Below are 16,671 nucleotides of genomic sequence, written 5' to 3'. Positions count from 1 at the left end.
TTTGTACAGAGAATTTAAATTATTTATTTATGTAGAGAAAATTAAAGCAACGTAGGGCAAGTAAGTGAAGTTGAAAAAAGAGCAAAACCCTATACTATTTTTGGTCTACAAACCTGCAAATAAGAAACAGACCACAACATCACGTCTGGTTTATAACTAGAAAATTTTGCTTTCAATGTCATTTTCTTTGCCAGCTATTCTCTCTTAATCTCATTTCCTTTCACATTTTGAAGTCATATCTAAGTTAAGCTAAGACTATATACAAAGATATTTAGTAATGAATTTCTTTTCTCATTCTTATGGTGTTTAAAAAGAAGGATCAAAACTAGCTTTAGTTTTTGGAATTCGTGTGACTTTCGGAAAAGGTTTTGAAATTCGCCGGAAAATAGAAATATTTTCCATTGAAGATATTCAGGTCTGTTTATGTTTTTCTTAGCATATGTTCTCATCTTTCCAATGAAAAACAACATAAATTATATTATAGAAAATGAAAAAACTATATTTTTATAGTAGTTTCTTTTTTTTTTCCCTTTGTTTGTCCCTTTTAATTTCCTTGCATTTTTAGCACTTTTGTCAATCTTTAGATCTGTTGCTATATTTCCAGAAATTGTTGAGTTTTCTTATATGAAAGCTCAAACATTTTTATTTCTTTTGGTTTGCATACTTTTAAAGTTTCTCCCACTTGTAGGAGTTTTGCTTGGCGAAAACCATTCACCTTTATCTTCTTAATAAATTTTGTATTGCATAGAAAGTTTCCAAAAAAAATTCTTCTCTTGTCTTACCATATCTTTGCACAAGATTAATAGCTATATGCAATTGCATGTAGTCACGTTTTATGTTGCTCGGACTCTCCGAAAATGTCATGTGGTGTGTGTCAAATCATTCAAAAGTAGTATATTTTGGAGGATCTAACACCGGTGTGACAGTATTTTGGATAATCCATGCAATATAAGTCACATTTGATGTGTTTAGAGAAATAAAATGGAGAGAAACCCTACTTTTGTTCTTCTAATTGGATCTTGTACAAGGATATTTCTTTGTCATCATTTTGGATGGTAGTAATTATTATTACATTGAAAATGGAGGTATTTTTTATTTTATTTTTATAGTCACGTTTTATGTTGTTCGGGCTCTCCGAAAATATCGCTACGTGTGTCGAATCATTCAAAAGTAGTATATTTTTGGAGGATCTGAGACTGATAAAATAGCATTTTGGAGAGTCTGAGCAACATAGGTCATGTGTTTAGAGAAATAAAATGGAGAGAAACCCTACTTTTGTACGTTCTTCTAATTGGATCTTGTACAAGGATATTTCTTTGTCATCATTTTGGATGGTAGTATTTATTATTACATCGAGAATGGAGGTATTTTATTTTTATTTTTATATGTTAGTTGAGTCTATGTTAGCAATGAATACTATATTAATTTCCTCTTTTTTGCTTTAATTTCCTCTTCATTTTCCATGCATATTATAAGTCTCAAAAATGTTGTTATTAATTTTGTATAGGATGGGGAGAGGAAAGATAGAGATAAAGAGGATTGAGAACAACACAAACAGGCAAGTGACATTTTGCAAAAGAAGAAATGGACTGCTGAAGAAAGCTTACGAACTCTCAGTTCTCTGTGATGCTGAGATTGCTCTCATTGTTTTCTCCACTCGTGGCCGTGTCTATGAATACTCTAACACCAAGTAAATTTTCTACATCTGTTTTTCTATTCTTGATCTTTTTATATATTCATCTCATGCTTAATTTTCTAGATTTGTCATCTAATGGTTGTGATTTTCATTATCTTCTTTTCATAAATCCTCTTGCTGATTTCTCTCCTACTTTATCTGACAGAATTTGGAGTGTGTGAGTCAGACATAGAGATGATAAATGAGCGGTTTAGACCGAACTTGGGTGGCTCAAACTATCTAATTTTTGGTCTGAATTTGGACATAGAATTATCTTCAAGCTTTTCGAAATAAAATTTACATATTAAGAAACTATCTAAAAATTAAAATAAGTCACACTAACTAATAAATCAATACTATATTTAAAAGACGTGTGAGAAAATCGAGATAAAAAAAACTCCTTTTAACTCTTCGAATAATAACCTTGTCATATAAATCACTACTAAAAAACAAGTAGCGACGAACTAGTTACAGTAACTAGCAAAAAAATCGGTCACTAAATAGGGTTAGCAACAAATATTCAAAAAGATTTGTTACTTACGAGCAATTTAGCGACAAATTAGAGACAAAGTTCATAGTTGATTCCATTTTTTTTTTTTTACTGAAGAGTGAGAGAGAGAGAGAGTCATAGTACGTTTGTGTATGTTCCTAGCTACCAGAAACCTAGACAATAAAGCATGGTAGAAGGATATATACACTGATTCCAAGGAATTATTGGATTCATAATACTTTCATAAAATTATAATCGTAGTTAGTACTAAAACAAAGAAATTACAAGAAAATCTTTGTACAACAATGAAGTGTTTATGTGTTGTTGATGATGAATTACTCAAGAGAATGGTATAAGCTGTAACTTTTGAGCGGTAATTCCTCCAAAATACTTCAGGTTAAAGGAGCTTGTAAATTTATAATTTTCAGAATTAAACATCCTCATTATTGTTGGTAGAATTAAATTCGTAATAGTAGTATTGGCACGCAGTCTCGCTTTCTGTTGGTAGTAGGTTTTTATGACTAACGGTTGTTTTCTTTCATTGTTGATCACCTTACTATCTTGTTATTTTTATTCTGCTTTTATATGGCTTTTTGGTACTGTCATTTCTTGTCTATATCTTCATTAATGTGGTGCTTATGCTTTCCTGAGCCGAGGGTCTATTGGAGACAGTCTATCTATCCTCACAAGGTAGGGGTAAGGTCTGTGTACACAATACCCTCCCAAGACCCACAGTGCGGGATAATATTGTAAAAATAGCACGGGTTAGCCAGTTTTCGGACTGGTCATTCAAAAATAGCCAACGTTTGCAAAGTCATTAAAAAATAGCCACTATTTTGCTGCAACACGAAAATTTCCAGCATAATATACTGCAGATCGGTGCATCTGTGTATGAACTTCCAGTATATTATGCTGGAACTCCAACACGCGGAAAGTTCCAATATAATATACTGGAGAGTGAAGCACTGGTGCTCCAATCTCCAGTATATTATGCTGGACCGGTATATTATACTGGAGTATTTTTTCGGATTTTGAACAGTATTTTTGTTCAGATTTATCTTTACATGAAAAGTGGCTAAATTTCGATTACTTTTGAAATTGTGGCTATTTTTGAATGACCACTTGTAAATCTGGCTAGTTTTGAATTTCTCGCGTAGTGAGTATGTTGTTGTTGTTGTAAACATGCTCATTATGGAATTATTCCTCTGCATATATAATTTCTAAGTTGCAAGCTTATTAAATAAAAGAAAAGGTTGGACAATTTGTAGAATCAGGTCAATTGATTTTCCTTTTAAAAATATAATCAAACTTGTTTTCCTAAATCACATTAATAAATTGTTTCAAATAGTCTCAAGTACTTGGATCTGATATACTACTGCACCAAGAAAAAAGAAGGATAGAGTTCCCTAATAGTAGTTTTGTAACCAAAAATTGTTGTTTGAAAGCTTTATGTTTGGACTTTAGGTTATTAAGAATATTTGCTTACTTTTCGGGGTAAGTTTTGTGAAGAATTTTTACACCATTATGGTATCTGCCTTTTTTTTTTTTTTATATTACTAGTTTCAATCATATTTTATAGTTATTTTTATAGTAGTTTTCTATCTAGTTTATAGAAATAATTTATGATGATTTAATTCAAGATGGTTTACATTAAAGCTTACATTTTTATAGGCTAATAAATATAAGATGTTTAGGTTATCAATCAGCAGAAATGAACCACAAGATAACAAAATAGTAATAAGCTAAAAGATAAGGATAAGCTGTTAAATCATCATATCATATTATCATAGGTTGTAATGTTAAATAATATGCAAATTCCTTACCCCCCTACCCCCCCCCCCCCCCCTACAGATTCTAACAGGAAAATGGAAGTCAATCTATCAATATAAATATAAAAGACAAAGAGCATAGCATAAAGAGGTATCAAGAACTACAGTTTACCTTAGCAATGCCTTCTGATTTCTTTCCACTTTCATTGTTTGCTAACTTCTGGTTCCAGGAGTTGTTTAGTTTCTATTTGTAGCTTATTTCTGTAAAAGCTTCTTTAGCTTTGGTTTTTCCTTTTTGGTGAAAGCAAATTATTTCACAAGCTAAGTTCAGGTTTTTGACCTATATTTGTGATAAGAGAAAATGATGCATGGCGTATTTCTCTAGGGCTTTTCCCTTTCATGCATATGGCAAATTTTGGTACTTGGGCTCCTTTAAGAAGCGGAGCCACATTGTTGGTTGCGGGTTCTGCTGAATCCAATAGCTTTTGTTCAAACCTTTCGTTTGTATTAAGAAATCCTATGAATATGTATAAATTATTTATTTAGAATCAAGTCACTTAAAATGATTATAATCCCGAATTCATAAGGTTCAAATCCTAGCTCCGCCTCCTTTTATATAGTATGTGCATTAACCAATAAATAAATAATAACTAAGAGAAAAGTGAATTTGAATTAATATAAGAAAATGAAGAAATGTCTTCTTTCCATCATTGATAAGGACTTGAAATCATGCCCCTTTTTGTCAATTCAATTCCCACTATATATGATTCCTTCTTGTTTGAGTTTGTTATTCATTTCAAAGTAATAGTTTTTACATTGAAAAGTAATTAATTTGACAATAAAATTAAGGGAAAGTAAGAATTACTCTCTCCGTCTTAAATTATCCGTTGTGTTTCTATTCTACACCCCCCTTAAGAAAATATTAAGTAGGAAATTTTTTTGACTATTTTATCCTTATTTATGTCTTAATTAAGATATAATATCTCTTTATTTAATACTTACAATTAAGGTATTTGTAGTCTTTAAGAACAATTAGTATTAGGGATAGAATAGGAAAAAAATAATTAATTTACTCTTGAACTTCTAAAATGACAAATAATTTGAGATAATTATTTTTATAAATCACGACAGATAATTTGAGACGGAGGGAGCATGAAGGTAGAGCTGCATATATGACCCTTCCATAACTCCATATAATTTTGAAAACATAATAATTTATTGATTTATTCAATAAATACTCATCAACGTTACGTAGAAAAATATAGTAATATGTAACTACGCTTTTGTCTCAAACAAACTAGTGGGGCCAATTCAATGAATTCTCATTATCCACAAAGTTCCATTTAATCCCTCTCAACCGAAAATTAACATTACGTAGAACAACAACAACGACAACAAGAAGCCAGTATTTTCCTACAAGTGAGGTTTGGGGAGGGTGAGTATGTTCTTCAATATTGTCATTACGCAGCCTTACCCTTACCCTAAAAGGACAGAGGGGCTGTTTCCGATAGACCGTTGGCAGGAGAACGAATGACAAAAGTAATGGCAACAAGAAGGAATAACAGCAAGATAACAATACTGAAGCCACGAAAGCACTTAAACTCAAGGTAATTATAGCAATCTATAAATAAAAGAATATCATACTAACACTAATGCTAGCGAACCGAGAAAGATAAAAGATACACTCGACTACCTACTAGCCTTCTACCCTAATCCTCGACCTCCACACTCTCCTATCTAGGACCATGTCCTCAGTCAACTCCAGCTGCGCCATGTCCCACCTAATAACCTCGCTCCAAGACTTCTTAGGCCTACCTCTACGCCTCCTGATACCCACTGAGGCTACATCTCGCACCTTCTGACTGGGGCTTCTATACTTCTCCTCTTAACATGTCTGAACCATCTCAAACTTGCCTCCCGCATCTTTTCCTCCACATAAGCCACTCCCACCTTATCCGGAATAACTTCATTCCTAATCTTATCCAACCTAGTATGCCCATACATCCACCTTAACATCCTCGTCTCAACTACTTTTATCTTCTAGATATTAGTTATTAGTTTTGCAGATAAAGAACATACTACTAGTAGGTGGATTTGCTATACCCTTTTAATAAATAAATAAAATGTCTTGTATTTGTGATGGATTCAATAAACTCCTAACAATTATTTACTACTTCCTCTGTTCCAATTTATGTGAACCTGTTTGACTGGGCACGAAGTTTAAGAAAAAATGAAGACTTTTGGAATTTGTGGTCCTAAACAAGTCAAAATGGGGCCCAGAGTATTTGTGTGGTTGTAAAAGCTTCTCATTAAGGATAGAATTGGAAGTTTAAGCTAAATTATTTCTAAATTTAGAAAGGGGTCATTCTTTTTGGAACGGGCCAAAAAGGAAATAGGTTCACATAAACTGGAACGGATGGAGTATTAAATTAGAGTATGTTCGCTCGAAAAAATCCCGAGTTGGGATATGGTGGGTTTTTTTCTTTTGATGTGTGTGGCCCTTCAAGAAGTACCATGTCCAAAAGATGAAAGTAGCTGAAATGAGGATGTTGAGATGGATATGGGGGCATACCAGGAAAGACAAGATTAGGAATGAAGTTATTAGGGACAAGGTGGGAGTGGCATCTGTGGAAGACAAGTTGCGGGAATCGAGGCTGCGATGGTTTGGGTATGTGAAGAGAAGAGACATAGATGCCCCGGTCAGGAGGTGTGAGAGGTTGACCATGGCGGGCTTGGGGAAGGCAGGGGTAGGCCAAAGAAGTACTGGGGAGAGGTGATTAGGCAGGACATGTCATTGCTGCACCTAACCGAGGACATGACTAGCGATAGGAAGGTGTGGCGGTCGAGAATTAAGGTGCTGGGTTGACAGGTAGTTGTGAGTTTACTAGTAGCACTAGTACTATTCTTGTATTCTTTTATTCTTAGTTCTTTATTACTTTGTTTCGTCACTCGCTTCCATTACTTATTATATTACTGTTGTGATTACTGTTCTAGTATTCTTTATTCTTAGTTCTTTATTACTTTGTTATGTCACTCGCTTCCATTACTTATATATTACTGTTGTTACTGCTTGTTGCTTTATTCTTACCGTTTCTTTAGCCGAGGGTCTATTGGAATAGCCTCTCTGCCTTTATAGGATAGGGGTAAGGCTGCATACACACTACCCTCCCCACACCTCATGTATGAGATTAAACTGGGTTTTTTGTTGTTGTTGTTGTTGTTTCTTTTGATGTGTATGTATCAATTTGTTTTATTTTGTAGTAGATTTTAACTATTAGTTATCTGCTAAAAATGTTTAATATATACAGCATAAAGGCAACAATAGAACGGTACAAGAAGGCAACTGCAGAAACCTCTAGTGCATACACTACTCAAGAGCTCAATGCACAGGTAATTATAAAAATATGTCATAATTGCCTTTTACACCATTTAATTCCTAGAAGAAACTAGACTATTGACTATCTCCTTAAATTAGTATTATGTAACATTAAAAGAAATAGGATCTTGTCGTGACTAAAGTCGCCATGGAAACCAAAAAGTCGTACACAAAAACTTTTTCTATTAGAGTAATTATGAGTTTGTTGTAGTCGGTTTTAAAGGGAGAACCTTGCTGCATGACAGTAGTATCAGAGTTTTTTGTAGTTCTAGCAGAAATGCAAGTCAATCCATCTCATCCATGCTTATGCCCTTTTAGAAATAGAGGCGAGCAAAAGAGCTCGTTTTTCCATTTTGAAATCTTTTGAAAAACTGAATTCCTATTAATTTCTCTCTATTTCTTCTTCAATAACCAGAGCTTTGTGGTGATTCACCGAAAATATCCCGTGAAAACTTATTCATGGTGATATTCGGGATCACCACAAAAACTTATTTTTCTGGGGACTCCGTGTTGGAAAAAAAAATAATTTGGGAGAGCAAGACAACAAAACACTCAAACACTCACAACTCACTTTAAGAATGGAGAAGAAATGATATTTTTCATTCAACTTGACTTGTTCCAAATGGCTAGCATACATGGGTATTTATAGTAGAACTCCTACATGTATCTAGCCTAAACTTCATGTAAACACACTAACTAAATTCATATTAGTCTACACTAGTTCATACATCTAATAATGAAGTTCACATTAGTCTACACTTGTTCATACATCTCATACTAATATGAACTAATCTAAACATATTTAATATAAATGTGAACTAATGGAAACAAGTTTATTATAATTTTAACATCCCCCCTTAAACTTGTTTCATCACTCCAAGCGCCATCCTTAGCTTTTGAAAAACTTCAATCTTTAATGGCTTGGTGAAAATATCCGCAATTTGATCTTGCGACTTCACATGCTCAAGCTCCACAACTTTATTAGATATACAATCTCTAATAAAGTGATACCTTGTATCTATATGCTTGCTCCTTTCATGAAATACAGGATTTTTGGCTAACTTGATAGCCGACTTGTTGTCAACAAAAATCTTTGTGGCATCCTTTTGTGGTTGGTGAAGTTCCTCCAACAAACTTCTTAACCAAATTGCATGACAAACACATGAGCAAGCTGCGACATACTCTGCCTCACAAGTTGACAAAGTAACAATTGGTTGTTTTTTAGAATTCCATGTAAATGCAGAATTTCCAAGAAAGAAAACAAACCCAGTAGTACTTTTACGATCATCAATATCACCAGCCCAATCACTATCGCAATATCCCACAAACTTAGAATCCTTAGAAGATGAATAAAGAATTCCATAATCAAGTGTATCTTTGATGTACCGAAGTATTCTTTTTGCTACCTTTAAATGGGAGGTAGTAGGAGCTTCCATAAAGCGGCTCACAAGTCCAACACCATAAAGAATATCCGGCCTTGTGCATGTCAAGTACCTTAAGCTTCCAACAAGACTCTTGAAAAATGTGGGATTTACATTTCTCCATCTCCATGCTTGGATATTTTAACTCCACATTCAACGGGGGTGCTCACGGGATTGCAATTATCCATCTCGAACTTCTTGAGAATTTCCTTTGCATATTCTCCTTGAGAAATAAAAATCCCATCCTTCCTTTGTTGCACTTGAATGCCAAGATAGTAGGACATTAATCCAATGTCCGTCATCTCAAATTCTCTAGCCATTGCTTCCTTGAATTCTTCAAACATCTTAGGATTATTTCCTATAAAAATCAAGTCATCTACATACAAGCAAACAAGTAAAATGTCTCCATTTCTAGCAATTTTTACATAAAGTGCATGTTCATGTGGACATTTTGAAAAACCATTTGCTTGAAAATATTTATCAATTCTACTATTCCAAGCCCGCGGAGCTTGCTTCAACCCATATAAAGCCTTTTTCAATTTCAAGACTTTATTTTCTTGTCCTTCAACCTTATAGCCCAAAGGTTGATCAATGTAGACTTCTTCCTCCAATACGCCATTCAAAAAAGCTGACTTCACATCCATTTGATGGATTTTCCATTGATTTTGGGCGGCCAAGGCAATGACAAAGCGAATTGTTTCCAAACGAGCAACCGGTGCAAATACCTCTTCATAGTCAATACCGGCTTTTTGCTTGTATCCTTTAGCTACTAATCTTGCTTTGTACTTTTCTACTTCACCCTTGGAATTCTTCTTTAGCTTGTACACCCATTTGACTCCAATGGTGCTTTTTCCTTTTGGAAGTGTGACCAACTCCCATGTTTCATTCTTTTTTATTGCCTTGATTTCTTCATCCATGGCATCTCTCCATTTGGAATTTTTGGAATGCATCCTCAAAGCTTATAGGCTCACTATCCACCAATAAACAAAAATGAGTAAAATCATATAAATCATTTCTTACCACTTCCGTGTTTTCATACAAGTCACGGAGACTTCTACTCTTGTGAGGTGCTTCACTTGAACTTGAACTTGATTCCTCCACTTCTTGATTTTGTGGCGGAGGTGTTGATAGTGGTGAGATAGGTTGCTCCACATCTTCTTCATCATCATCAAATAATGGACTAAAAGAGTAATCTTGCTCTTTAGTCTTCCAATCCCAAGCACTATCTTCATCAAACTCAACATCTCTACTCAAAGTGACCTTGCCATTTTTGGGATTATACAATTTATAACCTTTAGAATTTTGATCATAACCAATAAAAACATACCTCTCACTTTTGTCATCGAGCTTGGTCCTCTTTTCATCATGTATATGTGCATATGCAATGCTTCCGAAAACTCGCAAGTGAGAAACTTTTGGCTTGAAACCACTCCATGCCTCTTGAGGTGTTTTTCCATGAACACGTTTTGTGTGGCAACGATTTAGTAAGTATACCGCACAAGCAACAGCTTCAGCCCAAAATTCCTTTGGCATATTTTTGCTCTTCAACATACTCCTCACCATGTTAAGAATGGTCCGGTTCTTTCTTTCCACAACGCCATTTTGTTGTGGTGATCTTGGCACGGTTAAAAAATGGCGAACTCCATTTTTCTCACAAAAAACTTTGAATTCATTTGAAGTGAATTCTCCACCATTGTCCGACCGAAGTGACTTAATTTGATAGCCACTTTGTTTCTCCACCATCCTCTTGAATTTTTTAAAGGTTTCAAACACCTCTGATTTTGCCTTTAAAAAATAAACCCAAGTTTTTGTAGAATAATCATCAATGAAAAGTAAAAAATAATTACTTTTACCAAGTGAAGATGGCTTGATAGGTCCGCAAACATCCATGTGAATTAACTCCAAAGGGCATCTTGCTCTTGTCAAAGACTCTTTAGGAAAGCTTTTTCTAGCTTGCTTTCCAAAGATACATCCTTCGCAAAATTGGTTGGGATGATTAATACTTGGCAATCCATTCACCATGTTTTCTTTATCCATCAACCTTAAGCTATCAAAATTCAAGTGACCAAATCTCATATGCCAAAGCCAAGAGGAGTCTTTGGCACATGAAAGTAAGCATCTTGGAGCATCATTTTGAAGATTTAAAATGAACATTTTATTATTAGCCATAGGAACTTTAGCTAATAATCTCCCTTTTTCATCTCTCATAAACAACTTTTTATCTTTCAAATGAATGTCATAATTTTCCTCCAAAAGTTGTCCCAAACTCAAAATGTTACTTTTCATCTCCGGCACATATAAAACATTAGAAATTAATTGATGACTTCCATCCTTCAAGCGAATTAAAATCGTACCTTTTCCTTTGATTTTAACACGTGAAGAATCTCCAAAAGTGATTGTGCCACGATTCAACTCTTCAAGTTCCACAAATAAATCCTTCTTTCCACAAATATGGCTACTTGCACCGGAATCAAGGTACCATCGGTGCTTCTCGGCACTTTCTTCTCCTTTGCATGCGAGAAGCAAGGTGGCATCTTCATCTTCATTTTTGCTCTCCACGAAATTATTTTTCTCTTCAAAGTTATCTTTACATTCCCAAGAAAAATGACCAAATTTATGACAAGTATAACATTCAATATTTGATTTGTCATACCTTCCTTGATTTTGCCTCCATCCTTTCCCTCTTCCACGACCTCTTCTTGAATTAAAGTCTTGGCCTTTATTTTCTCTACTTGAAGGTGGTTGACTACCTCCTCTTCCGCCTCTACCACGACCTCTTCCATTTCCACGGCCTCTTTGTTGCGAGCCACGCCTTTCATCTTTCTCTTTGAAAGAAAATTTTGCTTGCAACGCTTGTTCAACCGATTCTTCTTTCGGTTTCTTCAACTTCTCTTCATGTGCTTGCAAGGAACTCGAAAGCTCGTCTATGGTCATGGTGTCCAAGTCTTTGGACTCTTCAATGGCAACAACAATAAAATCAAATTTTGAAATTAAGGATCGTAGTATTTTTGCCACGACCCTATCGTCTTTCAACTCTTCACCATATCTTTTCATTTGATTGACAATAGCCAAAACTCTCGAAATATAATCCACAACATATTCATTTTCCTTCATATGCAATGATTCAAACTCTCCTCTTAAGGTTTGGAGGCGAACTTTTTTCACTTTGTCCAAACCTTTAAAAGAAGTTTGAAGAATATCCCATGCTTCCTTGGAGGTTGTTGCATTTGCAACCTTCTCGAACATCTTGTCATCCAAACCTTGATGGATGAGAGTGAGTGCCTTTTGATCCTTCTTCTTTGAGGCAACGACATCTTCTGCTTCATCAACACCGGACTCTACTGGTTCCCAAACATCATAGGCACCAAGCAAGGCCTTCATTCGAATACACCAATTTTCATAGTTCTCTTTTGTAAGCATAGGAACTTAGAATGGTGTTCCGTTAGAATTCGTCATCTTTTCTCCAAGTTTGTTGTCTTCAACCACACCGGCTCTGATACCAAATGTTGGAAAAAAAAATAATTTGGGAGAGCAAGACAACAAAACACTCAAACACTCACAACTCACTTTAAGAATGGACAAGAAATGATATTTTTCATTCAACTTGACTTGTTCCAAATGGCTAGCATACATGGGTATTTATAGCAGAACTCCTACATGTATCTAGCCTAAACTTCATGTAAACACACTAACTAAATTCACATTAGTCTACACTAGTTCATACATCTAATAATGAAGTTCACATTAGTCTACACTTGTTCATACATCTCATACTAATATGAACTAATCTAAACATATTTAATATAAATGTGAACTAATGGAAACAAGTTTATTATAATTTTAACACTCCGGTCCCCAAAAATCACAAAAATTACCCAAAAAGTGTTTAAGAGGTCAACTAACTAGTTTATGTCTGCTTTCATTTCTTTTTTCCTTTTTTTTGTGTGTGTCTTTTTTCCGCTTAATATGTTTTACTCCAGTTTTACCAACAAGAATCAAAGAAGCTGCGCCAACAGATACAATTGATGCAAAACACAAACAGGTGATTTCATGACTCAATAGCTTGAAGAAGATTTTGCAACTATTTCTATGATCTTCCAAATATATTATTTTCTATGCACATCACAAGAAGAAAATAAATATTGTCAAACAGTGTCTTTACTAAGAATAATTTTAATATAAAAACATTTTTTCAAGTCCAGGCATTTGGTAGGGGAAGGAGTAAGCTCTTTGAATGTGAGGGAACTGAAGCAGTTGGAGAACAGACTTGAACGTGGCCTTACAAGAATTAGGTCAAAAAAGGTATAATGGCTTGTCAAATTATTTGCTCTAAATTCTGTGTCTCCTTTTTTAAAAAAAATATTATTATTTTAGGTCTTTCAACTTTCAAGATTAATGTATACACTTATTAGGGGAAATACTCCTCCCTTATATTTGTAGCAGGCAGAGGCGGATTCAAGATTTGATGTTTATGGGTTCCTGCAACGACTTTGAGTAAATTTTCAATAGTAACGGGTTCATATTTTAATATTTATACATATTTAATGAATTTTTAGAACATATTTACACTGTTTGGACAAAAGCTACTGGGTTTACGGGAACCCGTAGATGACAGGCTAGCCCCTGGTAGCAGGTGACAATCAAATAAATTATAACTAAGCCTTTTTTGTTAAGTAAATGGAAAGAAAATATAAGAGCTCAAAAGTAAGATACTTCCACTCTCAGTCTTAGACCTGCCAAGTACATATAACTTAACCAAGTAAGGATTAAATATATAAGAATAAATTATCTAGTATTTTTTGTCTCTATCGATTGAATTCTGATCTCCCATTGTATTCATTCACTTCGACCATTATGTCACACCCTGGTGCTTCTTACTTTGAATTTTATCTTATGTTTTTGTTTACCCTAAAATTCGAGTAACATCTGATTTAATTCAATGTCAATTGATATACAAAGAATTAAATAAATAAATTAAAGAATAAAATAGATCAAATCACTGTGTAAGCTAAATCTCGACCTCGAACTGTGATAATCTCGAGGTATGATAATGGGAATAACAAATGATAAAATAATTCTGATGAATAGTAAGTGAAATAGCAAGAGAATAACAAGCATATATTTTCTTATCAATGAGCAATGATCAATGTGTTACAAATGGATGGGATCCCCCCTTTATATATATATAATAGATGAGTCCTAAATAAGGTATACTTCCAATTATAGTAGGAAATCATATTTGACAACTTTTTAACCGCTGAAGACCAATCCATTCCGAAATTTACGCCATGATCTCCGGCCCGTTGCGGGTATCTCGCTCTTTCCGTTACTGACTCATGCCGGCATCACCTCGAAGCATGCCTTCTTCTGACCCCGGTAAGTGTTATCGACCATGACCTTGGATAGGAACTTCGACCCCGAGCTCGACATCCTGGTTTTCCGACGTGGTATCACTTTTTCCATCAAAGACCGAAATCGGGTAGCCCCGATTTCCACTGTATACAGTTTTCTTATAAGCGTTCATATCAAATAATTTTCTCTGATTATAGAGTAGAAAATTCAGTGATCTCATCCATATTACTTGTATTTCTTGACAGCATGAAATGATACTAGCTGAGACTGAGAATTTGCAGAAGAGGGTAATTTCCTTAAAACTTGTTTGTTTTTCTCTAGTAGACTCTTAATGTTTCTGATTATGGTTTAATTGATAAATATTCACTCATTTGCATCCTTGGACAACATGCTCTTCGTATAGGAAATTCAACTGGAACAAGAGAATGCATTTCTTAGATCAAAGGTACGTACCCCCTTTCTTGGCTTATGGCTATATTCTTTTTTTTGGTGCTCTGGCGTAGACTGCCTACATTATACCCCTAGGATGTGATCCTTCTCCGAATCCTGCGTGAACGCAGAATTTTTTTTTTGGGGGTCTTTTAACGGAAGAAACAAGTCTTTCTCAAATTTCACTGGCCAAATCTATTTATTAGACCTAAGAATAACATAACCAAAAAAAAAGAAAAGAATTAACTCTTGTTTTCCTTCTTGCCATTCTAATTAATAATGTTGGTGTAACTTGCTATTCTAATTTATTTTACTTGCTACCCTAAAAATGTACCAGCACTAACACATCAGATCCAATCAAAACGCTGAAGTTAGGCGTGCTTGGACGGCGAGAATAGTACTAGGATGAGTAACCTCTTGGGAAGTCCTCGTGTTGCATCCCTCTTTTCCTTTGGGTTGCGGCCCTTTTCTAGATATTGCATGAACACGAGATGCTTTGTGCACTAGGCAGCGCTTTCTATTTAAAAAATGTAGTAGCACCTTTTAAATGCCACTCGAAATATTAATCCATATTGACCTTAAAAAAGAATGAGGCAGGCTCAAATAGAATTAATTCATAGACTGAATTTGGTATATATTTATTTGCAGATAGCAGAAAATGAGAGGTTGCAGGAACTAAGCATGATGCCAACAGGTGGGCAAGAGCAAGATTACAATGCATTTCAGCAATATTATGCAAGAAATATGCTTCAACTCAATATGATGGAAGGAATGCAGCATTCTAATTATGATCCATTATTGTCTGCTGACAAGAAGTCTCTCCACCTTCACTGAACCCAAAAGTATGTATTTCTCTTAAACACTTATGTATCTTCATAATTAGTATAAATTTCCGACTATAATAATAAGAAAAAAGGCAGCTCGGTGCACAAGTCATCTTGTGTTCATGCAGGGGCGGAAAAGGGCCGCACCGGAAATATATAAAGCTCAAATAAGTACTGATTTTACATGCATGAAAACTAACTAGGCAGTCTCCTAACTTTGAATATTGGATAACATATTTAATTGTACTATAAGGAAAATAAGAATTTAGACAAGAATTTGAATGGAAAATAATGCTGAAGTTGAAGAGTTTATTTGATATATAAAAGTGAAACCACATCTTTCTCACTATAATCATTTGGTTTCTGTTCATGCAGGTTAATCCATTTGGCTTTGGAGAAAGAAATTTGGTGTTTTGGAACATATAAATAATATTTGATCTTTGTGCTTTTGCTTTAGAACTTTGTATTTGGTGTTTTTGAATTCTTTGCTATTATTACGTGTCATTGATGGACGCGTCCCTTGTTAATTTCTAACGCTAATTTCTATTCCACAATTCCTTTACTTGTTTTTCTCTTCGATCTTCATAGTGTTCTTAGGGTTGGTTACATTCATAACTCGCGTGTTCCTTGATTAATCTTCGTGGGTCGATTGTTATCAATATTAGCACTTGTTTTCACCTTAAAAGATCCCTACTCATTGCCCTCATTTTCAGTTTATTTGTCATTTTAAGACGCTTTATAGCATATTTGGCCTAGCTTCTTTTTGGCCAAAATTGTTTTTTATGACCGAAGAGTTTTTTTCAAAGTTAAAATGTTTGGCCAAGTTTTTAAACGACAAAAAAAGAAGGTGATTTTGGGTAAAAGCATAAGCAGTTTTTGAGAAGGAGAAAAAAATAATTTCTCCCCAAAAGTACTTTTTGAAAAGCATTTTTAAGAAAATACAATTAGAAGCACATTTTAAAAGCTTAACCAAACATTAATTGTTGCTCAAAAGTACTATTCAAATTAATTAATAAAACACAAACTGATTCACACCAAAAATATTTTTTTAAAAATATACTTTTGAAAAAAATATTTTACAAAATAAGCTAATTTTAGAAGCTTGGTCAAGCAGGTTATGGAAGAAGATCCTAAGTAATCAAACTCCACATAGATGGTTAACCAGTGAATCTGACTGACCAGGTATTTGCATAAATAGCCCATTATTAAATTAGTCGGCCTGACATATAGACCATTTGGTTGCAATTAGAAGCCTCTACAAAATCATTTCTTTCGGTAAAATAGCAATAACTTTATGTCATACGAATAACCAGCCACCCAGTTTGTTTAAAAAAA

The 16,671-nt window shown here is 34.4% G+C and overlaps 1 protein-coding gene across 1 annotated transcript; it reads left to right on the top strand.

Annotated features, from left to right (window-relative positions):
* Positions 219-15,908, top strand: LOC109223225 (agamous-like MADS-box protein AGL11). The gene is made up of 9 exons (XM_019387442.1): positions 219-415; positions 1,508-1,690; positions 7,243-7,324; positions 12,712-12,773; positions 12,934-13,033; positions 14,329-14,370; positions 14,487-14,528; positions 15,161-15,354; positions 15,712-15,908. The coding sequence occupies exons 2-8, from the start codon at positions 1,509-1,511 to the stop codon at positions 15,344-15,346; spliced, it is 696 nt and encodes a 231-aa protein (XP_019242987.1). The 5' UTR covers positions 219-415; position 1,508; the 3' UTR covers positions 15,347-15,354; positions 15,712-15,908.

Source organism: Nicotiana attenuata, chromosome 3 (assembly GCF_001879085.1).
Source record: "Nicotiana attenuata strain UT chromosome 3, NIATTr2, whole genome shotgun sequence".
NCBI classification, from domain to species: domain Eukaryota; kingdom Viridiplantae; phylum Streptophyta; class Magnoliopsida; order Solanales; family Solanaceae; genus Nicotiana; species Nicotiana attenuata.
Note: the sequence above shows the minus strand (reverse complement) of the source record. Positions and strands in the feature narration are given on the sequence as shown.

Bases quoted from the DNA above. Each gene is read 5' to 3' on its own strand.
- LOC109223225 (XM_019387442.1), top strand. From the start codon at position 1,509: ATGGGGAGAGGAAAGATAGAGATAAAGAGGATTGAGAACAACACAAAC. The intron at 7,325-12,711 runs GTAATTATAAAA...GTTTTACTCCAG, and splicing joins CTCAAGAGCTCAATGCACAG to TTTTACCAACAAGAATCAAA. The intron at 14,371-14,486 runs GTAATTTCCTTA...CTCTTCGTATAG, and splicing joins CTGAGAATTTGCAGAAGAGG to GAAATTCAACTGGAACAAGA.